Below are 25,626 nucleotides of genomic sequence, written 5' to 3'. Positions count from 1 at the left end.
GGGCTGTCCAAAGGAGGCTGTGACAATGTAGGAAGACTACAGTGGAGCAGGCCTGTGGCAGGACCTGTTCCCTGTGTAGAGGAGCCCAGGAGCCCACGTGGAGCAGGTTTCCTGGCAGGACTTGTGATGCCATGAGGGACCCACGCTGGAGCAGAGGAACTGAGAGGAGCCCTCCCCCTGTGGAAGCTGGAGCAGCAGAGTCAGCATGTGATGGACTCAGCAACCATTCCTCATCCCCCTGTGCAGCTGCTGGGGAGAGCAAGAAAGCCAAGAGTAAAGCTGAGGTTGGGAAGAAGGGAGGGGTGATTGGAATGAACATTTGGTTTTATTTCTCATTATCCTACTCTGATACAACTGGTAATAAACTGGTTTCCCAGGTTGGGTCTGATTTGCCTATGACAGTAGCTGGTGAGGCATCTCTCCCTGCCCTTATCTCAACCACAGACCTTTTGTTCTATTTTCTCTCCCTTGTCCAGTAGAGGAAGGCAGTGATGGGGCAGCTTTTGTGGGCACACACGTAACAGACAGGACTTCTTGCAGAAAAGACAAAAATTATTCCACTCCATCATCACCCTTTTATTGATAAAAGGATAAGTTTTGACAGTGGAGAAAAAAGGATGTTTCACAAGGAGAACAGGAAGTAGCTTCTACTGGTCTTTCAGTTCCTTCAGTCTTCTGATGGCAGATTTGACTGTCACTGCAGAGGTGGTACTGGAGGAAGAAGCAGAGTCATTTGCATGTGGCAGAACTGTGCTGGTATTGTTTATTTTTGAGAAAGCACTTATCATTTCAAACTGTTATCATCTGACTGCACGGTCAAACAGGGTCTAACTCCACTTTGATTTTCCTCACAACAAAGCGTAGGCCTGGCTCCACAAAGCACATGGAACTTCAGAGGCTGCATCCCAACCCAAATCTCCCAGTCATGCACTGACCACGAGCACCAAAGTGTGGGCTCAGATCCCTCACGACTGCTACGCGCGGGGCAGGAGTGTCTACAGAATTGTGGGGGAAGGAGCAAACAATGGGAGTAAGCACCCTCACAATAAAGGTTATTATCATTCAATTTTTTTGCTTTTACTACAAAAGGAAAACATGAAAACAATTGTTCCTGGAATAAATCTGGCTTTGCCTATTGCAAAGAATAGCAATCAAATTGACTTTAATCCACACCAATCAAATTTTAACAGAACAGCCAACTTCCCCCATTACTATCTCAAGACAAATCTACTCAATGATTAGATCAAAATTAAAAAAAAAGAAAAAAAAAGATAAAATGTCAAAAGCTGCATTATGCCACAGCTATGTGAGAATAAATACTGATTGGAGCTTCTTAATTTCCTTACTTGTAAGTCCAGGCACCACCAGCAACTGTCTTCATGCAGGACCCGCAGTGCCAGATACCCACAGCCTTCCTCTTCATTTTGGTCTGGAACAGAAGAAAAAAGGAAAAAAATAAAGTCACTCTCCATCAGCTGAAAAAGCCAAACAAGAAACTTCAGGCAAGACCTTCACAGCACTACTATAAGCCAAGTTTGGACCAGAAAGGGACAATCCTTTTACTCAAATTCTGCAGACGCTTCTGAAACACTTTTCCATTCAGATACAAACTGGGTCATTTCTGAAGGCATCATCAAAACTTCAGCTTATTTTGAAGGATAAAAATAGTAGGGAGCTACCTTGGTTATAACAACTGATATTCTCACTTGGTTTGGTGCTCATGTAACACCACTGTTCCCAGGACTCCCTGGGGAAGCCTAGCTTGACTCAACCCAGACCCACTTCCAACAGCATCTGAAGAGTGAGTGGCTGGTACAGAACTCCCTCCCCCAGGCAGGTATCCCTCACCTTGCAGAGGTGACAATAAGTTTGCCCACACCTATGCCTGATTTAGGCAGCTCTGCAGACTATGAACATTCTCACTTCATATATGAAAGGCAATTAAGTTAAAAACAAACAAAAAAACCCAACAACAAATCAAAGCAAGTAAAAACTCACGATGAAAATACTTTTAAATTTCCAGACACTTTAAAGATTCCTACTCTACAGATAGCAATAAAAATATCTGTGCAAAGCATAAGCTGATGGACCTTTCAAACTGTCAAAAACTAGATTTTACAGGAAATTTTAATTCTGTACACACACAGTTAAGATTACTTTCTATCAGAAATTCTTCCCCAACCAGACTTATACAGCACACAAAAGTAAGCACCTGCCATCAGAAGTTTAAAGTGGAAAAAGCAAGTTCTGTTCCTCTGCCAGGTATGCTGTAAAAAGTTACTAAAGGGGAAAAAACGTCCAAGTCAAGCCTTAATTATAAAGATAACGACTTGATGCTTTAATTCTGTCAGGTCTATTTTATTAATTATGTAAAACATATAACATAGCAACATTGCTCACTCTTTTGTATCATGAAATGTAATAATGTTTGTTTTCCTTTAACTACTACTAAACATTCATGTGAAATGTCTACTCTCTTTTTCAAGGACTCTGACAGCAGCACAAAGCTCACTACACACTAGTCCCTGTCTTGGAACTAGGCACGTTTTTCTTCAGTATAAAAATTACTGAAGCATCAAATCACCTTTCTAGCATCAGTAACAATGTGATTTTTTAAGACTTTTTTGGGGGGAAGATCTCTCACCTTGCCGCAGAAGGAGCAGGTATACTTGGCATGCTGGCTGATTTCAATTTTCTTCACCATTTTCCTAAGGGATGCACCGTAACGGGTCCCATATTTACCCACGATCCCGACCTTCTTGGTGCGCTTGGCCTGTTGGGAGGCAAACCAGAATGAGCTTCAGCTCTACAGAGACAGCCTTCTCCTCACTGTTCCCCTCTCCAGCATGGCAGCTGAGTACTGAGCACCCTACAGCCTTCCCTGCAGCCTGGGAAAACTGAGTATTCAGAGGGTCCGGCTGGAAGAGACCACCCGGTCCAACCCGCCTGCTCAAGCAGGATCGGCCCGGAGCACATGGCACAGGACTGCATCCAGACGGTTCTCGAGTATGTCCACTGAGGGACACTCCACACCCTCTCTGCACAGCCCATCAGTGCTCGGTCACAGCACAGAAAAGTTCTTCCCCGTGCTCAGCTGGGACCTCCTGTGCATCGGTTTCTGCCCGTTTGTCCTACGGCTTGGCACCACCGAGAAGAGCCTGCCTCCTGCCTCTTGACAGGAGAAGAGATAATATTTGTACGCCATTTAAACTATCTAATTATATATATTTATATGAGATCCCCTCTCAATGGCCTCTTCTGAGTCTGAACAGGCCCAACTTCCTCAACCTGTGCTCACGTGAGCCGTTCCAGTCCTCCAATCCTCCTCGCTGCCCTCCCCTGGAGCGCTGGCGATGAAATGCCACCGGGCTGGCGCTGCTGCAGCCCCGCAGCTCCTGCCGGGGCACTTCAAGCCGCCGAGACCGAGCAGAGCCCCGTCGGTCCCGGGGCCAGCGGGCGGTGGCACGGAGCGCTGCAGCCCCTCTGTCCCGCGCCCCGGCTGCCATTCCCCTCACACAGGCCACCTCCCTCCGGCCGCCCGAACCGAGCGAGCCGCTGTCGCAGCGCGGAGCCGAGGCCGGCTCGGGGACATGGCGCATCCCCGGCCCCGGGCTGCCCCGGGCGCGTCCCGCGGGCTCAGAGCGGTGGTCCCGGCGCGGATGACGGCGGATGGCGGCGGACGAGTCCGGCCTCACTCACCATCTTCCGCCGGCGCCGACACGGAGAGGGAGAGGCAGTGCGCAGGCGCGGAGGGGCCGGCGCGGGCGGAAGTGACGCGGGGAGCTGGGCGGTGCCGGCCCGGGGTGGTCGGACGCGCTGCGGACGCGGCACAGGCCGCAGGATGGACGGACGGACAGACAGACAGCCGAGCACGGGCGGGTGCGCTACTGCTCGGAGAGCGTGTGCGGGCTCCGTCACTGCAGACGCTGCCCAACCGACTGGATGCAGTCCCGTGGCGTGCGCTCCGCCAGGGCTGTGCTCGAGCAGGGAGGCTGGAGCGGATGAGCCCCGCGGTCCCTCCAGCCTGACCCATCCTGTGGAACCCGTGTGAGACCCAGGCGGGACATGGGCACCAGCACCGCCGGAGCTCAGATTCCTGGGTTTCCCTCGAGGGAAGTCACAGAAGAAAAGAAAACGGGGCAGTTCCATTCACTCACCTCGTTTTTAGAGAGGATAAGCAGCAGGTAGATGTCAAATCAGGGACAGAAAACTTGTCCACATCTGCCGAAAAAGTAAATTATATAAAATCAATGAGGATGAATTCTTATCATAAAACATACCAGCCCTAAACCATGAGGTTTCAAGAGTCTTTGCATCAGGTCAGGTTATGACTATTTCCTATTTTGCTTGGGGTTAGCCACTGCTGAAACCACCAGCCCTGAAAGCCCTCATGAGCCGCTTCAGAGGTGATTCCCAGCACCAAAACACAGAGGGAAAAATACACCAGTGCCACCGAACTTCAGTGCTTGTAAGTGGATTTGCAACTCATTAACCTCCATTAAGAAATGTAATCCAGTTAGCCTGAGAGCTTTTCCATGCGCAGAGGCATCTACGGTCCACCCCCCTCTTGCCAGGAGAGGGCCGGAGCTTCTCAGTCCACCCAGAGAAACCATGCCCAGGTGATTGTTACAGGTTGTTTTCCTCCATACCACCCTGGCTGCCTCAAGCAATGACAGCACTCTTCACCTGCAGTTTGTTTAGTTAAGAGGGAATCAAGGACTTGAGTGTACCCAGCCACTGTGTTACTTTCCCTGGCTGGGTTCTGTACTTTTAAGAGATGCTCATGGACAGATGTCGCATTCCTTCTTGGCTCTTGCTCTGAGGGTTTAAACACCGACATTTTTAATGCCCTCTGTCATGCCAGGCTTCTCATTCCCTGATCATCCCTGCAAGCTCTTGTGGGAGCTGATGGGCCAGAGCAATGTTTGAGATGAGGGCTCAGCAAGGCGTTAGGGAATGGTATTTATATCTCCCTCAGTTGAATCAAAATTTCATTTGATATATCCTACGAATAAATCTGCCCTTTTCAGATCCTCGTCACAATGATGACTCACAGGATACAGTTTTGATACCAACGTATTAGAAAACAGAAAAAAGTAATTTCCTTTGGCTGCCTAGTGACGATATGGTTAAAAAATATATAAATTGTCAGCCAACACATCCAGAGAATCTACTGCTATTCTCTGGTCTGTATCTACAGAGTTCAGGTTTGCTGTGACAGTACAGCACATGGTCATATCCATCATCTAGCAGTGTCACAGAGAGCTCTGGCAACAACCAAACCCAGCCACCCTGGGTAACAGCTGCTCCCAGCACTGCCAAAGTAAACACACATTTCCAAGGGACTGAGAAGATGAAAGACAGAGACAGGCCACGACAGCAATGCCTTGATAGTCCACCCCCTTGAACTTTTCAGCTCATGAAGTGGGCCTGGGACACACAGAACACTTAGCTGGAACTGCTCCAGCTTATTGTTGATGTATTTTAGCCTGTTGCTGTTTTTAGCTTTCTTCTTGAAAACACACCTTTCTCCAACACAGGTGGGAGCACTGATGGAGGTGTACAAGCAGGCATCCAGCCACAGTAAGATGCTCCAGCATCCAGTGAGATGGGTCCTTCCATTTCCTCTGCTGGTTTTAGATAATGCCAAAAAGATATAGCTCTATCATCTTCAGCTGGCAGGTGCAAGAGGCCCAGGGGTGCTCCATGTTCCTGAGCCTGCTGTGTGTTCCACTGGCATCCTGCACACTGCCTTGCAGAGATTCTCATCAGCAATCCTTGGAGATCCTGTTTGAACCTGCTGCCAGCTGCCCAACCACCTCCTCACCATATGAATGATGGACTAATGGTGCCATTGGGGTAAGGCCTGCAGTCTCTCCAGTCCCTTGAAGTAATCATTAATAGCACTTTCCTGCAAGGTTCTTCTCCCCTTTTCCATGTACTAAGGATAAAGTGGATCTCAGGTGTATTTGAAAAACCTCTGTATCTGGGCAGCAAACCAGCTGAGATTTTATGGGTCCTAACAAAGGGGAGGTTCACCTGGCATTTCTCTAGCAGGGCTGGGATTTATCAACATACAGACAAGATGAAACAAGTTAGTAAGAAGCAGAATTCTCTAAGGGTACTTTCAGTGTGTCTTAGGAAAGTACTGTTTTGAAACAGCTGTAGCTTTACAAAGAAGAGAACTACTCCTATAGGAGACAACAATATGGGTACACAAATAATTTTTGCATTTTTGTTTTTCATTCAGCACACAGCAACATTTCTCACCTCTTATTCAGAACAACCCAATCTGCAGGTAGAAAGATCACTCATCCTACAGACAGATTAATACTCTGTGTTCAAGATGACAGACATTTTAAAATGTCAAAAAGCATGTCTTCATCACCTGGCCAGCTGTTGAAGTAAGAGCAGTGATGGTTAACTCTCAGCCTCAAATCCAGAGATAAAACATTTCCTCCAGCTACCCAGTCACAACACTCCTTGCTACTGCTCAACCCCAAAGCAGCATCTGCAGTCAGGAATGAAAAGCAGCTCTCCACCCAGCACAATTGTACACCCAGCCTAGGGGGCATTTCCGTGATGACACCAGCTGAAAATGGAACAATCAAACCCTTCAATGCAGGAAAAAAATATCTAATGTTACCAGGTTGATCTTACAGCACAAAGATTTTTCTCCTCTGCCTTGCAAGAGAGGTATTTTTGTCAGTGTCTGGTACCTGCACAGAGCCAAGCACATCACCTTCACAGCACTTTGGCTATTGGCCTCCAGGAGCTAAATGTAAGCCTTCAGTTTGCCACCTTTTCTACAGATTACAGCTGTAAAACACAGCTAAGTGGGAGACAGAATGCCAAGATAGAGGAAGAACCAAAAGCTTGGTACACAACTTAGAACAATTTATTTAAACAGGTCAGTCCAGAATCAGTTTCTTACAAAAAAAGAGCAAAAGTCTGCCTCTGTCCCTTTCTCATCATTCACCTGTAGAAATCAATCAAGTCTTGAAGAAAACACCCACCCACCCCACCTCTCTGAGAAGTCAGGGTTAATCCCTGGCAGTCAGCACAAGCTTCACCCTCCACTGATAGAAGAAGCACATGCCAATGGAGCAGGTCCTAATATTCAGCACAAGACCAGAGATGAGTGTGCAGAGGCAGACATGTGCCTAAAACAGGTAATGTACACTTACTGGCACACAGCTACATTACTTAGCTCAAAAACTTCCTCTTTTCCCCACGTCCACAAAACATCAAGATCTGTTTGGATCTTTTTTCCTTGTGGCCAAATGGAATAACCCAGGGCCAGTCTGTGAGTGATCCAAGTAATGGCCCAATTTGCCAGTGAACAAACTCCTAGAAATACAGACTTTTGGAAATGGAAAACATTGTTAAAAGCACTCTGCAGCTGCTGATGAGTTGGTTTTCTCAAGAGTTCTGCCTTGGGGACAGACAACCATTACCTGCTTTTTAAACGTAACAACTGTGGAAGCTGACATGCTGAAACACAGCAGAATGATACTTGCCCATGTCCATTCAGTCACTGGCAAAATCAGGACTGCAAACCCTGCAGGCTGCCAGGTGTGTGCTGCACATCTGTCACACTGTCATACTACCTTCTCATCCTTTGAGATGGAACATGCCAGACATACAGAAAATTTCAAGTCTTTTATTTTCAAAAATTCAAAAAATAATATATGATTGCTTTTGGTTTTTTTTTAAATTAAAAAAAATAATATCTAAGCTGCCATTTTTAGCTGTCAGCATTTACACTTCGTCAATACGCCGCTTTTTTTTGGGAGTCACTGAACATGCCTCTGCTTCTCCGTCTTGCAAGGCACTGCCAGAGTCAAACTCACAGCCAGCATCAGCTGCCTCCAAAAACAAAACATCATCAGCATCATCTCTGCTCTCAGAGAAGGTCTTCTGGAAAAGGTCATAGATACTCTTCTGCTTTGTATCTGGCTGAGGAAAGAGAACACAACAGGATCTGCATCCATACTGTCATGTAAAACACAGTGAGCAAAATCAGAGGACACTCTCCTTACACAGTGCACATGTGTGTACAGATCATACCTCACATGATACACACCCATATGTATCTCATACATTATAAACTCAAAGACGTTTATATGACATGGATGCTAACAGGTCTCCTTGCAGGTAGCAGGTTGGAACTTCTGTGGAGACTCCAAGCCAAGGCGTGGATCCTGGGAGGAGCTTAACAATCTGGTCTGTGGCATTAAAGGCAGAACAGGTGCAAGGTCACCTGTGCCAATCTAGATGTACACAAGCCAAAGCCCATTCAGCCTCTCCCAGGGACCACCAATATTCTTTCAGGTCAATTACCTTAGGACAGTAATTAGTTGACTCAGCTGTTTCAGAGAAATTGGTTTCTGAAAGACCAGCTTCACCCAGCACTTTGATCTTGTCCTGAATCATTGGCCTAGGAGTGATAAACAGATATTACTGAAAGGAAAAAAATCAAGGACACCGCTTCATTTACTATGTGTAGATTAAAAAAGAATACAGCTGGGAAGAAAGATGGCTCTTCTACCAAACTTTGTTGGTTCCTTGACCTGTCCTGCTCTTGGCTATAATCACTGTATTCTGTCTTGAGATATCAGTCAATTAAATTAGTAACAATTAGAGGATTTTGGGCTATAAACATTTGGAGAACACATATGTCCAATAGAGAAACTAGTTGACTGAGGCAACATCAATGGTATGAAGCCAGACCGAGAAGATGCAGCTAAAAGGATTCCTAGCAGCCTGTGTGCTCAGTCTCCAAGGCAAGCAATGGAAAACCCCAACAAAAGATGCATCAGCACTTCAAGAATAACTCCCAATGTACAGCAGGAGGAAGAATCCATCACTGGCCGAAGAGGCTGAGAGGTCCTGGCCACACCTGCACACTGGACACTGAAAGACGCCAAGGCCACAGCACAATTAGTGCATTTACCAAATAGCCTTGTCCTCTTGTTCTTTTTCTTATTTTTAAAAAGATGCCACTGTCCTTTCGAGAGCCGTATTTCTTCCCCATTAAGCACTAATGACTGCACAGACAGCATTTCACAAATAAAGGCAGAATTACTGTCATTAACTTTCCATGAAATTTGGGTGATGCATCAGTTTCCAGATCCTTGCATTGTAGGGTTGTAATTACTTGCCATCATGATATTCTGGGAACTGCACAAGTTCACTTAGTTCATTCATTCCTTTAAACAAGGTAATAAAGATGTAATTTTGGATTTAAATGAAGCAGCTGGTGGATAATTTCTTGTCATCATTTGCAGGTCAGCTCCCTTGCAGCACTAAAGATTCCTCAGATCCTGCCTACCCCCAGATGTTAGATTCCCCAGCCCTAAGGACTAATGTCCACTGGTAATTCTCACTGAAGCCAAAAAGCCTCGTACCACAACTACCCAGAGGTTGGTCAATAGCACCTTTTTAATCTATTTGAAGGGCTCACTGAAGAGAAAGAGGAAGGCAACCGTGCAGTCCTCCTCCACAGCTCCCTGTCCAAGCACACAGCAGCCAGACTGCTCCTCAGAACTGATCTACAATATACCGAACCATCTCCAGTCTCTGCCGACTTCGTTTGAGTCCCAGCACTTTACAGTATCCTAGCACAGGAATGTTCTGGGATGGTATCTAAGACAATTCCTCCTCCTTACACAGGGACTGTCAAGGTTTTAGATGCATCAGCTCTCCCAGAATTTCTCTTGAGAGCCCTTTCTTTGTCAGGTAACTACTTTTATTCCTCCTGCTTGTCAGCCACTCAGTCATGTCCTCTGCAGCCAGGCCATGCCACCAGCTTGCAGCAGCCCTGGTACATATTGGTCCTCCCCTCACAGGCCCCGGAAATCAGCACTAGCATTAGCTCCTCACACCACATATATAATAGACAGTGAAAACACCTATCAGGAGAACCAAAGTGTCTTTCTCACTTCTTACCATAAGTAGTCATCTGCTGTGCCTTTAGCCACCAGGTAGTGAACATTAACAGAGCTGGTCTGTCCAATTCGGTGTGCCCGATCTTCTGCTTGGATCAAAATCTTAACATAAAAACAGGACAAAAAGTGAAAACTGCAACATCTGAGAAACAGTATAAGCACCAGAGAACAGAGGATCTAATTTCTTCTGCTTAGCAACTTGTTCTTATCTGGATCCTGTTAAGACCTGTATTCTCAAACAGTAAGCCAAGAAATAATCTGGTACACCAAAAGGCACTGAAGAGTTTTCCAAAGTAGAGGGTGAGCACTGATGATGGACCCTTTCAGGTGTTGGATGAGCAAACCCTTAAGAGCTCTGTCAAATAAAGACATGTTTCCCTTTTGTGCCACCTTCCCCTGCCAGCAAGCTGTGTAAACCAGCCTCACAGCTTCCAGCCCAGGCACCTGTGGCTGCAGAGCCAGCAGACATCAGATAAAGAAAGAGACAAACCCTAGAGAAAGTTGCCTGCCCATTATATCACTTAATCAGCAACATTTCTGCTCTCCAGAGAACATCCAATCCCTGTCCCCTCCAGGACACTTACCCCTGGGTTCCAGAAGAGCTCTGCAAACACCACCAGATCTGCAGCAGACAATGTCAGGCCCATGTTTGCAGCAGTGAGGGAGAGGACAGCCACAGCCTGCTTCTCTGAGAACTGGAACTTCTGGCACAGAGCCTGCCGCTCTGCTGAGGATGTGGAGCCATCGATGCGAATGTGCTCGACATGCTGTGAAAAGGCAGAAGATGCTGTTTAGAGACCTGGTGTTCGCCATCTTGTATACTCCTTCCTGTTTTATTGGATCCCATGTCCAGTGCTGCCACTGAGCAAAGTCACCAGTGCCACTGTGGGTTACAGTCCGGAATGTTATCTTAAATCATTCTTCACAGTGCCCCAGCATGACCCAGCATGCTTTAGGAGCATCAAAGGAAATCTCACATGAAAAGTTATACAAACAAGAGAAGTCAAGAGAAAGTTAGCAGGTCTATCAACTCTCCCTGCAGTATCTTACTTCAAAAATACAAGAGCACCACAGAGGTAAAGGCAGGCAGAGCTGGTGGGCTTGGGTAGTCTCATTCTCCCTCTGAGGAAAACCTGGAGAACAACGGCCACACAGGGTAACACAAGAATTCACAAGCTCCAGGGCAGACAGTGGAATTAAAGAACATTAAATACATAAAAGCCATTCAGCTAATACAAAATGCATGCTGTGAGGCATTCACCCTGACAGCTCAGCTCCCTCGGTGAAGGGCACACTCAGAAGCACAGCAAGTAGAAATCATCTGTCACTAACTGTCCTGAACTACCTGACCAGCCATAAATCCAGGGGGCTGTTCAACAGCTTTGAAGCTGGAACAGTGATAAAGTTGAGATGAATCAGTCACTTACTTTCTTCTTCAGCTCTGCAACTACTGCATCCAGCATTATCTTGTGATGAGCAAACACCAGGAATTTATTATTCCCACTTTCCAGTAACTCCAGGATGTACTCTCTACATGGAAAAGGAAAAACACCAAAATGCTATAAAATTACATGCTGAGAGAATACAGACTTTGCTCACAAAAAATTTTGAAGATACTGCCCATCTATACACAAACACTAGGAAACAGGCTAGCATAAAAAGCTGCAGTAACGTGCAAGCAGCGAGTCAAATCTTCTGTAGATTAAAATACAGAAAGGAAAATTCCCTCAGTTTTTCTTCACCACAGGCAGAGAGCTGCCTACATAATACTTGGGTGTCAAAGAGAATCAGTTTATTATATCCTACTTGGAACATGATATCCCAAGCCAATCGACTGAAGGTCATCTATACTTAATTACAATCTCACTCACCCATCTGTATTTCTAACTTCTGCACAATCACAATACACTAAAGTAATCTGTATGCAGTTTAACTTCCTGGGTTTACTTGGGATTGGTTTTGTATCAGAAGAAAACAACTCTAAACACACTGATCAGAAAAAAGTACCTTTTCTTGCAAGGGTTCCCACTGACAATTTACTCCAGCTTAAATATCCAAATCTGTCAGCTATTTCTAGGAGTTATCCACATGTATATAGGCTAATGGCCAATGAGAGGCATCAAGGCTCCTTTTAAGCGACTTAAATGAAAACATCTAGCTTTTCCCATGGACTAGCAGCACAGCTACAGAACCCATTTCTATGTAACAACTTGTATTACAATCAGGTTAACTGAAGCCTGAAGAACACCTATAAACCCATACAGATGATGTAATTTTTTCTTTGGAACAGCTAAGTTGTTGAGAAGATCAGGAATACCAAGACCTTTGCTAAAGTCAACACACCTAGGTCAGCTGCAACTGTCACAAAAGACCAAGAAGGATTTCCAGCACTATATTAAGATGGCAGAAAACTTTGCAAGGTTCATAATATTCAAATCCCCATTACATGACAGTATTATTTTAACAAAGAAATCTTGGAGAGAAGTGGGACTGCTGTATTTTAAAACAAATATCAAAGCAAACATTCAGAGTAGTAAGCAGATGCCAACCAACACATAACAATTATTTTGTATCTCATTCCCACATTCTATTTAACAAATGGCAAGTCATTTCAGTGGAAGCAATGCAAGTCATTAAGGCTAAGACATGGGAAGTGCTGATGATCATAGGATAGTATCATTAGTTAGATGCAGCTTGTAGTAACTGATATTTTCAATGCTACTAAACCCTAGGAAAAAATTGACTACTTCCTACTCGAGAGTCAAATAAACAGCACTTTATGGTTTTATATTCAGTTCACACTTGTAACTGAAAAACATCAAAGTCTTGTAACTTCACTAACAAAAGGAAGAAACTCTTCTACAGAAATGAATGCTGGGACTAGGAAGTGTAGTTCTGTGCCAAACAAGCAAATTATGCAGCAAGGTCTGTGACATCACACAGTGCACATCAGTTGGTCCTTACATTCAGAGAGCTGTGGAAAGTAAACCATTTTCATATTATTACCATATTACTTATTAGAAACTTATGCTATGACCTAAAGCAACTCCTTTGCAGTTCCAGCAAAAAGGCTAAGGATGAAAGGGCACAGAAAGAAATTACTTATAGGGAAGACAGAGTTAAAAGCACACCTGTGGTACAAAAATTTTACTACAGAATTCCCACATGAGCCCTGTGGAAGAGCCAAGAACTTCAGTAGGAGCTTTGAGATTCCTAAAACACAGTACAACCAAAGCTAAGCCCATCTCATAAGCTTTTTGGTTCAGGATTCCTGCTGCAGCAGAACTGCAGCATTTGTTTTCTCAAATTCTGTTGATGCTTTTAGTTTCATTATTTCCCTGCTCCTTAAATTGAAAAAGGGTCCAGACCAAGGAATTTGATCCAAGTCCCAAACACAAAGTCATTTAAAATGGTTCAAATGACAGTTTAGATTTGTGTCTGGAATGAAATTAGAATACTTATTCAGCCGAAGAACCCCAAGAGAAGAAAATGTTTAGTGCATTGTAATTACAATAAAGTTTTTCTAGGCTGATTTGAGACTATGCTTTATGTCCCTGCACTGTTATCTCCAAGGCACTGTCTCCCTGTTCTCAGCAGAAAAGCACATTTTACTGGGCAAGAATGAAGCAGTGACACGGAGCTTACATGACTGAGCGGATTTTAGCTTCTGCTGTTCTGCTGAAGTAGACAAGAAGAGCTTCCTTCTCCTGTTGTTTCTGTAGAAGGAAGAGATAAACAAATCTGAATCTCAAAAATGCCTTTTCTTCTTCTTGCTTACAAATCTGGTATTTCTGCTGCTGCCAATAAACACTGTGCTAGGAAAAAAAAAAAGTCAGCCTAAAAAAGCACAACAATAGAGGCCTGGGGGGGAAGTCTCCTACTCACTGTAAGGTACAGCAGATACTCACACAGCCCTGACACCTCCCTCCCTACCTCCCACAAACTCCTACCAGTTGGATGACAAGCCTATCATAAATGCAGCTGTAGTTGAGAAAGCGTGTCCCAACTAAAATGGCAAGGAAAAATCCCTAAGTTCTTACAGAACTATATTAACAGCCTAGGAGCCTACAACATGCATTTTCCACCATACAAGGAAAACAAGAAAAGCAAAAATAGACTCTTGGCATTTTTGGCCACTGCTCTGTTCACAACACAAATAAGTCTGTTTTTGTAGGCTGAATGAGATTACAAGGCTAGACAGGAGAGTAAGTAGAGAGGCAGAAGATTTGAAAGACAATTAAAAATTACTAATGAGAGAAAAAAAGAGAGGAAATGGTATTTCATACAAAGGGACAAAGTAGACCACTTAGATCAAAAAGCAAATAAAGCTGAGCTAGTTCTGATTGTGCTGTACACTTATTAAAACTGTGCCTTTGCATAAGGTGTGGCTCTGACCTTTGGAACTCAGGGTACTGCTTTTCCATGAAAAAGTTTTTTAAAATAAAAGTACCTGAAATAGCAGTGGCTCATTGCGAAAATAAGTTTCTGACTTACACTTTCACACCCTTTGGCCATCTTCTTTGCTTCAGCTGCCAAGGCAGCTTTGGTCTTTGCACTAATGCCTTCAGGAGCCACCACAACCATTTTGCGTTGCTTTGCTGGAAGCTGGGAAAGCACATCTGATTTCAGACGTCGGATCATGATGGACTCTTCCAGCAAAATTTTCAGTTCAGTTAAGTTGGATGATCCAGAGTAGTCCCAACCCCATGGCATCTGGGAAAGATCAAAGCAGTTATCAGTGTCCAACCTGTAAGGGACTGCTCTGCATACAATCCAAAAGCAGAATAAATTTCCAGGGAATCTGGACAAGGCAAGAACTTGATGGTCAGCAGGAGATTTGACAAAAATGGCAATAAGGTAGAAGCATACAAACTAATATATTCAACATGAAAGGTTACTTACAAGTTTCCCTTCTTCCTATCTACAAGAGCCCAGGGAAATGCAGGGAAGCAGACTATGCAGAAAGGTGGCAGGAATCTCTTCTCCAGCTGTGTGCTCTAAAACTCTCACACAGCAAGGTGTTGCTGCTCTCTACTTGCAGCTCTGAGCAGGCCAAAAGAATTCACTGCAGTTCTGTGCAGGCACATTTATCTCAGCTTTAAGCAGAGAGACACACAGAAATATTCTCCACCAGCATGAGGACAAATATCCTTAACCCAGATGCCTTCACAGAGTTGTTACACTTGTCTGACATGCTAAGTCAGAACTGCCTGTTCTCCACTGTGACCTGACTCCTGCTCTGCTTCCTGGCATACTCTATATCTGCCATTACTGTGTTTGGCTCAGACTCAAGCAAACCAGAAATAAACTGTGGCCCAAAAGATATTACTCCAAACATTGTCTCTTCAAAGCATCATCACTTCAAAGCTCCTCTGAACAAGCCATTAATTTACTCCTTCTTGAAGCACTCGTCTCTGAAGCTGGCCTATCCTCCAAGATCCTGTGTGCAGGCAATATACACCTGTTCAACTAATCTCAGCTCATCACTTCTCCAGCAACCCCACAGCCTATCTTTTGTTCTCTGAGAAAGAACAACAGTGGCATCAAAATTGGTACACTCCCCAAAAGGAGCATCTTTCAAACAACTGTCTTTCAGAGAAGAGACCAATACAGTTTTATTGCTGAAGCAAGGGAAAAAAAAAGAAACCTTTCTGCTACAATTTCACAAATAAGTATAGGGAATTCAGCTTTAGGAATACCAAAGACCAAGGGAGGGAGAAAGGTGACATCTTTCTCATAGCTCTAGTTCTAAATAATATTGGCAATGTCAAAAAATACAACTTCTGGTCTTGGAATAACAATCCAAAGGAAGCCACTACATACACTCTCCTGAAATGCATATAATGGAGATGTGAGGAGCCTCAGCACCTCGATCAGCTACTTTAATTGATAAAATAGACTTAACATAAATATCTATATTGATTTTGTCTTCCCCAAGAGAAAACTGCTACAACACAGTTGTAGCATAAATAAATGGAAGTAAAGAAGAAAGAATCACTGCATCCTCCATCCTCTCCTAGAATGCATGAGACAAAAAAAAAATCATACTAGCCAGAAGGTTAGTCATGCTACTGATGACTGACGGTATTAAGGGGTGGTTCTTGGATGATCAGGGATGAGAACATGCTGTGGGACAGGAAGAGGAGGAATCAGATAGCTTATAGGCAAGTAAAACCTCTCTGATATGCAAAAGTGAACGTACCTACTTCAGGCTGAGATAAAACAATCTGCAGTCCTATTTCCATATTGTACTGATGTGAACCATCAACTGACTTCAGATTCTGGTACTTATGGCCACCATTAAACTCATCTGACTTAATCTATTTCTACATAATTATGGCACCATCTGATTAGCTACAGTTGGTGCATTAAAGAAGGAAACAATTCAAACCCTTAATACATAGCCAGTTTGAATCCTGGAGAATTAAAACTTTGGCTCTGACAAGAGCCTAGTGGTGTAGGGCTAAAGTTAATAAGCCCACCTGGATCTCAGCCAACCCCTCAAAAAACCAACATGGGTATCACTGCTCTGCTTCCCTGACACCAAGAGTGCAACACAGATGCATCCCTCAGACTCCACAGAAAGCTAGCCCAAGTCTCCCTGGGTTTGTTAGCTTTAGGCATTCTACATGAAAGGTGAAATTGCTGAGCCAGTCTTTATGCTCCCTTTCTGCATTTCTCAGGCTCCATGGGCCCAGCACAGCAGATGGACAGAACCAAGAAGGACCCCCCTGGTGCTGTGGCCAGCCTCCAAAGCCCACTGCCCACACTGCTCAGTGCACTGGTAGGTGAGTAGGACAGATCAACACGATTAGGCTGCTCAGCAAGGCTTGCTGTGGGGCCTAGATATCCCTTGGGCTACCTCTTTCCACTTAAAAGCCCATGTTTTCCCACTTTCCACTTCCATAACAAGCAAGTATACATATGCTTTGTGTCCACGAAGCCAAACTGATTTCAGAAGAGCAGCATCCTCAAAAGGCAAAGAACAAGGCACACACAGAGCCAAGACACCATCTACTGTAATGTTAAAAGCACACACAGGCAGAGTCCCCACCGCATGTTTAGGTTATATATTACTTATGGTGCTGGAATGATCTGCAAACAAGGAAACATTCTAGCTTTGTGCTGCACCTAGCTAGTTATAAAGAGATAATTACTTTTGGAATTATTAAAATTTACTTTAGTATACCCTACAGTGGAAAAGAAAAGAAAGAAGAAAAGGGACATTTATATTGCCAAAACACACATCTGGCTTTGATCCATAACATTCCAGAACACATGCTTCCAACTGTGATTTTCTTACCAAAGTGTTACAGCATCTTACATGAGTCAGTAAACTTATTACAGTGTTAGCAGAAGCTGCCAAACTCTTACAAATTCAGAGCATGTGCTCAGATAGAAATTACTTAATATTTGCCAACATCAGCCAATTTGAAAAATGAATTCACAGCATGTATTTTGGGAAACAGTCTTGGGACATCTTGTAAACAACGAGTGACATTTCACTTGCTGCATTTTTAAAAGTACAGATGCTGGGAGGTTGAATTAATAAAAATTTATAAACTTCTATAACTTTTGTAATCAGATCTGCCAGATATTTGCAATTTTCTGTCATAAAATCTTAAAACAGAAACTAGTCAGACTTTGGTTTTAATTTCAATGGATCAGGTTTGCAAATTTTTCTTTAATCTTATAGTGCAATCAGATTTCTTATTAATACAAAAACATTTTTACATAACACCCTTTATCCTTACACATCTTCAAAAGCCTTGCAAAGCCTCTCTGGTTCTGTGTAATTATACCTCCACTCATAATGCTGCCAATTTCAGGACAGAAAGCAGAATTTATTTGAGTATTGACAGCAGAAGTACCACAACAGTTCTTCAGAGAGGATGCAACTCCTAACACAATCTCAGGTTAGAACTACAGCAACAAATGTCAGGGATACTCTACAGTCACGAAGGACCAACTACAATCACTTTTTAAATTTTTTCACTGCCAAGCGGATCTGTGCTAACCCATATTCAGCAGTCCCATCTTTTTCTGTAATGCTATCTACATATCTTCATTTCCAGCAGCCCTACTTCTCCAAACAACTGAATTCCTCCTAGGCTCATGCTATCATTTACTGACATTAATTGTAACAAAATGTCCCAGGTGAGCATGGAGAAGACCAACAGTGTTCAACTATCTAGGAGAGGCAGGTCAAACATAGAAAGAAAATTGTACTAGAAATCTTGAAGAGGTTTTGAAGGGAAGCTGATATAGACTGTGACCTCCATGCTGAGTTTCACTGAAGGTTGAGAAGTCATTTACACTGGATGCACTATTACAACCTGGATCCTGTAAAACAATTTTATTTCTTTTATCCAAGGTCTATCTGCCTCATAATTGAAATGACAGCTACTTGTGCAGAACTTTACCCTTAACAGGGCTTATCAAACTCCAAACCTACTTATGCTGCAAATCAGTTTTCCTTTTTATTCCGGAAACCAAGAAGATTAAACTGTATCTCTTCATTTCCCTCTAGGAACCATTCTAAAAGGAATGTTCAGAAAGGAATCTTTCAGTTTTAAAGATAATCAATCTTACTAGAAGATGTGGCCTCTCCCTCCATATGATTCCTACTATGGATGGAGACCCATGACTGATGCTCTGTGATTCTGCATGCTAAGTCTTTCTCTAATCAATGGCACCAGCACATGACTACCAAAGCCAATTAATTGCTCCTTTCACTTGCACACTTGGACATACACAGAACAGCACTACACTGGCTATGAAAGCAAGTGGGCATTCAGATCTAGGAAAAAGGGGATTCAAGAATTTTACATGAGACTGCAGTAAGAATCTTCTTGGTGGAAACTTGGTATATGTTAGCTACCCCAAAGAGAAAAGAAAATAAACACAAAAGCACTACAAATAGCTGTAACTATTTTTATGGTATACACTGATGATGTTCAGCTCTTCAGTAAATATTTTTGAACACTGAAATGGTCATTAGATGTTTCCGACCACTTTGCTGAACACTCTGAAGTAGAGCTGTAGGAAGATTTGAGTCCCTCTTTTGTGTCTATGCAACCAGCACAGAAGATCCTAGAGCCTCTGTGTAGAAGAAGCAGCAGCAACAGCTCTTAACAGTGTGTGCTCCAACACACACAACAGCCCTAGGGATGGAAAACCCAAGTACAGGTGAGTTGCCCATACCTGGGCAGCAAGGCAGACATTTGCTATCATGGCTGCAAATGCTGGCTTTGTGCAAAGCCAAATTCTTGCGGTGGATGGACTCAGTAACTCTGTGGAAACAACTACTGAGCAGCTGGCAGAGGAGTTATTTTCAAACTATGCTGAGGATTGCATCCATTTCCTAAATTAGAAGATGGTGGAATACAAAGAAGTAGTCTGTAAGTCTTCAATTTCTTACTTACCTGGAGGTATAAAATCCAAAATCCAAAGCAACAAAGTCCTTTATCAAACAGTGACTAAGACTAGGAACTAGTTTTTTTTGTTTGCTCTTTTAAATTGTTTAAAAATCAATTAGCCCAAATCTGCAGCTGCTTAAATGCCCCTTAGTTACTCTGCCCCTTTTAAAAACTCAGAGGGGGCAAGATCTGATAAGAACAGGCTCTTTTCGCAGTTATGGCCACATTTATTTGGGGATTTTTTTTCCCCATTTTTATTTCCATGGCTTTCAAGGCAAGAAACACTACTTCCTTCACATCTCAGGCCCACCACTGCAGCACCTACACCTCCTCAGCTTACAAACTTTCAAAATGTTCCTCTGCAGAGAAACTTTCTCAAAAAAGATGTAATATCGTGCAGAAAGAGGAAGGAAGAAAAAGCCTCCACATTTTGCAAAAAACCAGTGCTGTTTGCAGAGTCCCATCTGGCCCTTTGCCAGGGCAGTACCTTCCTGGCATCGCAGTAGCGCAGCCCGAAGGAGTGGAACAGCGGGAAGAAGCTCGGCTGCACAGCGGCGATCTGCGTGTAGAGCTCCGCGGGCCGCGACATGGCTGGCGTTCCCGAAAGCAGGATCACTCTCTTGGCAGCCTGGGAAAACCAAGCAGGGCATCATTACCATACAGCTTACAACACAGCAGAGCTTAGGAAGTCACCACAGTCCTGAAAGAAAATCCCAGACCCCCCATTCAAGTACCCTAAATGGAAGAGTGTTTTACCTTCACAGGTACCTTCAGCTGTCACAGCCTGAAAACCTTCAAGCCCAGTACTTCAAACTTCCAGGGACACACAGTTTCTTAATACCCATCCACATGCTCTAAGAGAAGGGTACATCCATTTTTACTACAGTACTTTCTGAATCAGCATTTACCCACTAGACACATCTTATGCCTGGCTCAGCTTTTCATTTGGCATCAGCAATCCCAGGAAAATGACACACCCTCGCAAGTACATCCCCACCTCCAAAATAAATTCTCTCATAATAAACCTGCCACAGCAAGCCACAAGCAGACTGTCTTTCTCACAAAAGCAGAAGAGATAAAAAGAGGAAGGATTTTTTTCTTACTTCTTTGTTTTGTTTTTTTTTTTTTTTAATTATACTAGCAAGGAGAAAAAAAATGAAACTCTCTGATGCAGGGCCAGAAGAAGATCTGACAGCCAGTGGTGAGTGCAGGCACATCTGGCTGGGTGCTAGAACATGAGAGAATAAATACAAATCGTGTAAGAAAGAAAAATATGTTGTAGGGGAGACAGGAAGAGGACAGAAAGTCTGCATCTAAAGTAGGTGCTCCCAAGAAGAAGGGGCAAAAATTACACTATAGACATTAAAGTCTCCAAAATACACTTCTACCTTCATACCACCACTATTAGCTAATTCTATTATTAGATAAAACCTATGAACTTCTACTGCTGTAAATTCACATATTGTGGTTAAATTACACGTGCCTTGCAATTTCCTACATGGTTTAATGGAGGTTCATTAAAATAACAAAGAGATTGTTGAGTGACATCTGTACCAACAGCTCATTCACATTTAAATGAAAAAGAAAATTAAATTCTTTTATCATTTCACTGAGATCAACAAGTCATCCAGATCTATTCAGCTGTTTCATCCACTTACCAACCAAATCTGGTGGAAAAAGGGTTCCGGAAATTAATTCAAGACTCTATCAGCTATTTATATATAGGTTGTGATCAAGGTGGGACTTGACTTCTCCAATAATCCCTACTGAATAGATCAGAGGGAAATGTGATCACCACCAGGATCAGACAATTCCCATGAACATTTAAAAAAGCAGAATAGTTACTGAACTAAGAGGAGAGGTCAAACCTTTGAGCATGTCAGAAGGTGAGAGTTTGCACAAGACAGAGGTGCTGATGCTACTCAAAAGACGAAGGAGTCACAGAGACCAGAGATACCATATCCCCTAAGGAAACTGATCAAGCAGAAATTAGGAACCTTTTAAAAATTAAGGTAACACTAGAGGACAACTGAACAGAACCTAGACAATATCTGACACCTAGCAGAAACCTTTGAGGAAGAAACTGACACTACTCTGAAAAATCTGCTAAAAAGTAAGACAAGCAAGTCCCACAAGTGCAAGAAACCTCCAAATTAAACTTGTTCCTCATGGACCAGCAGAAGGTAACTCCAGAAAAAGGGAATCATGAAGGCATGGGATGACAGACATCTCATGTAAGAAAACTCTGGATCAAGCTAAAGCAAGAACACACTCAAAGCAGGGACATAATAAATGCAACATAAACCCAACTGTGTTGAAAGGGTTTATGCCATTCTCAATCAAGACTCTTGCTTCTCAGAGGGTGTTCCCTGGGAGCTGCACAAGATGAGGTTGGAACACTAATTCCCCAGTAGTTAAAACAATTATTCAGGCTCCTTCCCCAGTCCCTACGTAAATGTCAAAAGAGAGGATGATGAAGTTACAAGTTATTTGAATTCTAAACTTGTCCAGCTGCTGTTTTGCTGAGTGTAACTTATTTCTGAACAGACAGGATATTCAACCACTGCAAGCTCTTACCAAGAGCTATGACATGTCTTCTAATTAACCATTTAAAGCAAACTGAAAAGTAAAAAAAACCAATAAAAACAACAACAACAAAACCAACCAACCAAACAAACCCTAAAAGACACCAACTCTACAAGAGCTGTGAAGAACTTCAGAAATTAACTCCAGAAAATTTCAAGGAACATAGGTGGTCTAACTCATTATCCCAAAGGTCCCTTTCAGTTTTAAAACCTGTGACAGATGGAGCTCAAGAAAGAACAGAAGGAAAAAAAAACCCTAGGAAGACAAATTTCCAAGTGTTGAAGGCTGACTTAAATTCTGGATGAAAGAAATGGCTTCAATTCCCATTTCTTTTTCTAGTGGCAACTCATTTTGAATAGATGCCAATAAAGAGTTGCTCCTGCAGAGAAGTCTCTACTGATCACTGCTTAATTCTTGTTTCCTGCTGAACCTTCTGTGCTGCCAAGAGCGAGCATGTAGCCTCTTTCTTTAAAGGTCTGTAACAATAATATGGAACAATGCCACAGAAAATAAGATTGCAGGGACCAGAAAGGACTTTCTAGCAAAATCAGATCTTGTAGTCAATTGATACATATTTCCACAGAGATGAACTAACATTAGCTGATCAGTTGCATTTAGGCATGAAGTTCACAGAACTGGTGGAGACCTGGTCTGCAATTCTCATTTACTAAGTAGCCCAAGACAAATGTGGCTTTGTAGCATTACAAAATACATCAGCAATAAATAATTCCACAGCTGTGAAAACATTTACAAAAGTCACTTCTGAAAGTCAAAGAATAATTTATGAAATGATGACACTTACTCTAGAGGTCAAGACCCAGCAACCAACGATTGAAAGGGGAGTAGGCGAGGCAGAGGGGTTATGTGACAGACAAATAATTGAACACATGAAGAGCCTCATTAACATACAATGACTGTCTCTGTGTTAAATGGATTTCCCAGCAGGAGCTCTGCCATATGCTATCAGACTGACATACTTTTTTAAACAAGTGTGCCTGGTTCTGGCTGTACATTTACTCATGTCTCCAGTTTTTGCTTACTGTGTCATTTTAAACTGCATATCTTAAGAACAGCTTATCCTGCAAAATGAAAAATCTGAGAAGGACCATAATAAAATAATCACCTGATGAAACAGAAGATGTGGTAAAGGAGAAGAGTAGCAACTGCTTTCAGGAGTCTGTTTCTCTGCTTGGGCAAGAGATCAGGCTCCACATTTCACAGGATGAAATTATTACAAAAAAACAAAGACTTTTCCCTATTGTTAACTGACATCTAGACAGACAATGTGAGTCAAACAGCAGTGATAAGCTATGACTGAAGCAAATTAAACTGCCTTCCTATTCCAAGAAGAAAAAAAATTGGAAGGTAAGAGCAGATCTGAAGATGAAGCCCTGAGGGCCCACAGCTTCTTCAGTTTCAAGATGAAGCTCCTTCTCTCAGCAGATGACAATAAGGAAAGGTTTATTTATCTAATCCATACAGATTTGTAGCACCTAAAGACAGCTGCTGTTTATTTTCCAACAGAAATAGAAATTTTCATGTTCCCTCCTCACCTTCTACCTTCAGCACGGACCTCCACTGTTTCTCTCCACTGTTTTTAAGCTGCTCTATGGCAGCAAGCATAAAAGGCTTAGACTCCAGCCACACAGTGTATTTGGACTCCCATAACAAAACCAAAGACCTTTAACCCTGCAAACACCTGGATGTGTATCAGACTATTAACTGGAACAGCAGCTCAATGGGAACAATCAAATTAGTAATATTACCCATGTGTTGGAGAGCAGTGCTCATAGAGACACAAAGAGTATAAGAACATTTAATGCCGCTGGAATTTTTGATTAGATAGTACCTTTTATTTATCAGTTTCCAATGCAGTTCTTCACTACTTATTGTAATGCTTCCAAAAAACTCATCCATTTTCCATTGGGACCTTCCCTAGTTTCCATGCCTTGCAGTATTCCATGCAGTTACAGAAGAATAAAGACCATGCAGCACCTTGGCTGATCAAAATAAGTAGAATCCTTTCCACTCTGGTAGCCAAGAGATCCCACTGCAGATCAGAAAAAACTTCTGTTTTGTTTGTTTCTTCTCCATCCACATCCCTGAGGCTTTGCTGGTTTAAGGATATTGGTAGTATGCATACTCCCTCTCCTATGTTTATGTCTCTGAGCCAGTACAATCTTAGAAGAAAAAACTAAAATGCTTGTAAGAAGTGTAACACTATTGACACTTTGTGCCTTTGAAGGAAGCAGATCCAGGGCAGAGGTGAAGGGAAAAACCAGTATTGTCAGTATGCCTAGGAGAACTTAGTCCCAAACACGAGACTACAGAAAACAGCAAGATGACAAGCAGGTCCTATTACCAATTGACACAGCTTTGAGTTAGGGGGAAGGACATGCCAGGCCTAAGGAGGCCTTTTGGTGACTCAACTACAGCCCAACAGTATGAAGCTATTCTCACTTTGATGTGCATGGAAACAAGACACAAAGACCACTTTGAACACAGCAACCTCTAGCCCCTGAGTATGTGAGAGCTGCTGCAGCTGGGGACAAATCTCAGGCAGCTGCTGGCACAGACCTGCTGGTGTGAAAGCTGGCTGACTTTGAAAGCAGCATTTCTGCCACATGACCAAACATCAAAGGACTGTTTTCTACTACAGCTTTCAATCCATCCTTCTCCATAATTCCGCAGGGATGCACACAGACTGTGTGCAAACTCTACCACCTCCTTTCACTTAGGCAGACAGAGCAAGTCCGCGCACCCACAAGTTTGCACATCCACTGAACATTAAGGGAATAAGATATGTGGCCTAAACATCTTGCTGCTGCTATTTCACTCTATCTTACTCTTCATGCAATTATAAGTTCCCCTCAAAGTTCTGTCCACTAACAGTAAATGTGGCATAACATGTCTATGTATTTAAACTGATGACAACCTGGTGTAAGCCATGAGGCAGTGAGCACAGCCACTGCATACATCCAGCCATTACAAAATTTCTTCCTCTGTCTCAAGTAAAACTTTTCTGAATCTCTGTCAGGGTAGCAGCTAAGTATGTCAGCAAAAATACTGAGTGCTGCACACCCAAAGTTTGCAGCTTTTGTTAATATTAAAAAGATGTCTAAAAATCCCCAATGGGCAAACTTAGGTGACATGTTTAATACATGGCTTTGCTTGACAATTCCATACCACACTTGCTCTGCAATATATACAAGAGAGCAAGAAAAGATGAATTATGACTGAGTGGCTAAAAACACCACTTCATTTTGAAAACCTGTCAATATCAGACATAAAAACTAAAATAAGGCTTTAAATGCTGTAACAATGAGATAGATAGCCAAACTGAATCTCCACCTCGCAAATCTAACAAGACAAATTAGAAACTAATATCCAAGGTATGTCATCTTTATAATCAGTGTACCAATTTAATCCAATGACTATGCAGTTCTCTATAAACATTTGCAACAACTTATGTATTTCATTTATTATTCAAATTGAGAAGTCAAAAGTGCAGATTCTATCAAGATAAAAAGAATTAATTAGGTATGGATAGAACTGACAAACATTTCTGTCTCCAAAACATTTTAACTTAGATCTGTCCAGTGTCATTATGGACTCATAAATCTTTGCAGCATGTAAGGACCAAGAATCACATTTCTTAAGTTGGTTTCTTT

The 25,626-nt window shown here is 42.9% G+C and overlaps 2 protein-coding genes and 1 long non-coding RNA gene across 6 annotated transcripts in view; 1 reads left to right on the top strand and 2 right to left on the bottom strand.

Annotated features, from left to right (window-relative positions):
* Positions 1 to 552: 552 nt before the first annotated feature.
* Positions 553 to 3,838, bottom strand: RPL37A (ribosomal protein L37a). The gene is made up of 4 exons (XM_059852807.1): positions 3,700 to 3,838; positions 2,645 to 2,773; positions 1,347 to 1,429; positions 553 to 711 (listed from the first exon to the last, which is right to left on the bottom strand). Exons 1-4 carry the CDS (start codon positions 3,700 to 3,702, stop codon positions 648 to 650), a joined length of 279 nt encoding a protein of 92 aa, XP_059708790.1. The 5' UTR covers positions 3,703 to 3,838; the 3' UTR covers positions 553 to 647.
* LOC132330458 (uncharacterized) lies at positions 3,788 to 9,255 on the top strand. The gene is made up of 2 exons (XR_009487310.1): positions 3,788 to 5,859; positions 6,251 to 9,255. It is a non-coding gene; the product is annotated as an uncharacterized LOC132330458 (long non-coding RNA).
* Positions 7,644 to 25,626, bottom strand: part of SMARCAL1 (SWI/SNF related, matrix associated, actin dependent regulator of chromatin, subfamily a like 1) — a 35,497-nt gene continuing 17,514 nt past the window's right edge. For all 4 annotated transcript variants that reach the window (XM_059852806.1, XM_059852803.1, XM_059852804.1 and 1 more), the window contains exons 10-17: positions 19,857 to 19,997; positions 14,445 to 14,663; positions 13,596 to 13,666; positions 11,378 to 11,480; positions 10,535 to 10,717; positions 9,952 to 10,052; positions 8,344 to 8,440; positions 7,644 to 7,959 (exon numbers count right to left, since the gene is read on the bottom strand). In XM_059852806.1, coding sequence (XP_059708789.1) covers positions 7,762 to 7,959; positions 8,344 to 8,440; positions 9,952 to 10,052; positions 10,535 to 10,717; positions 11,378 to 11,480; positions 13,596 to 13,666; positions 14,445 to 14,663; positions 19,857 to 19,997 — 1,113 coding nt within the window. In that variant the 3' untranslated portion in view covers positions 7,644 to 7,761. The remainder of the gene's footprint in view (positions 7,960 to 8,343; positions 8,441 to 9,951; positions 10,053 to 10,534; positions 10,718 to 11,377; positions 11,481 to 13,595; positions 13,667 to 14,444; positions 14,664 to 19,856; positions 19,998 to 25,626) is intronic.

This window comes from Haemorhous mexicanus, chromosome 8 (genome assembly GCF_027477595.1).
Source record: "Haemorhous mexicanus isolate bHaeMex1 chromosome 8, bHaeMex1.pri, whole genome shotgun sequence".
Classification (NCBI taxonomy): Eukaryota; Metazoa; Chordata; class Aves; order Passeriformes; family Fringillidae; genus Haemorhous; species Haemorhous mexicanus.
This window is presented reverse-complemented; position numbering and strand designations above follow the sequence as displayed.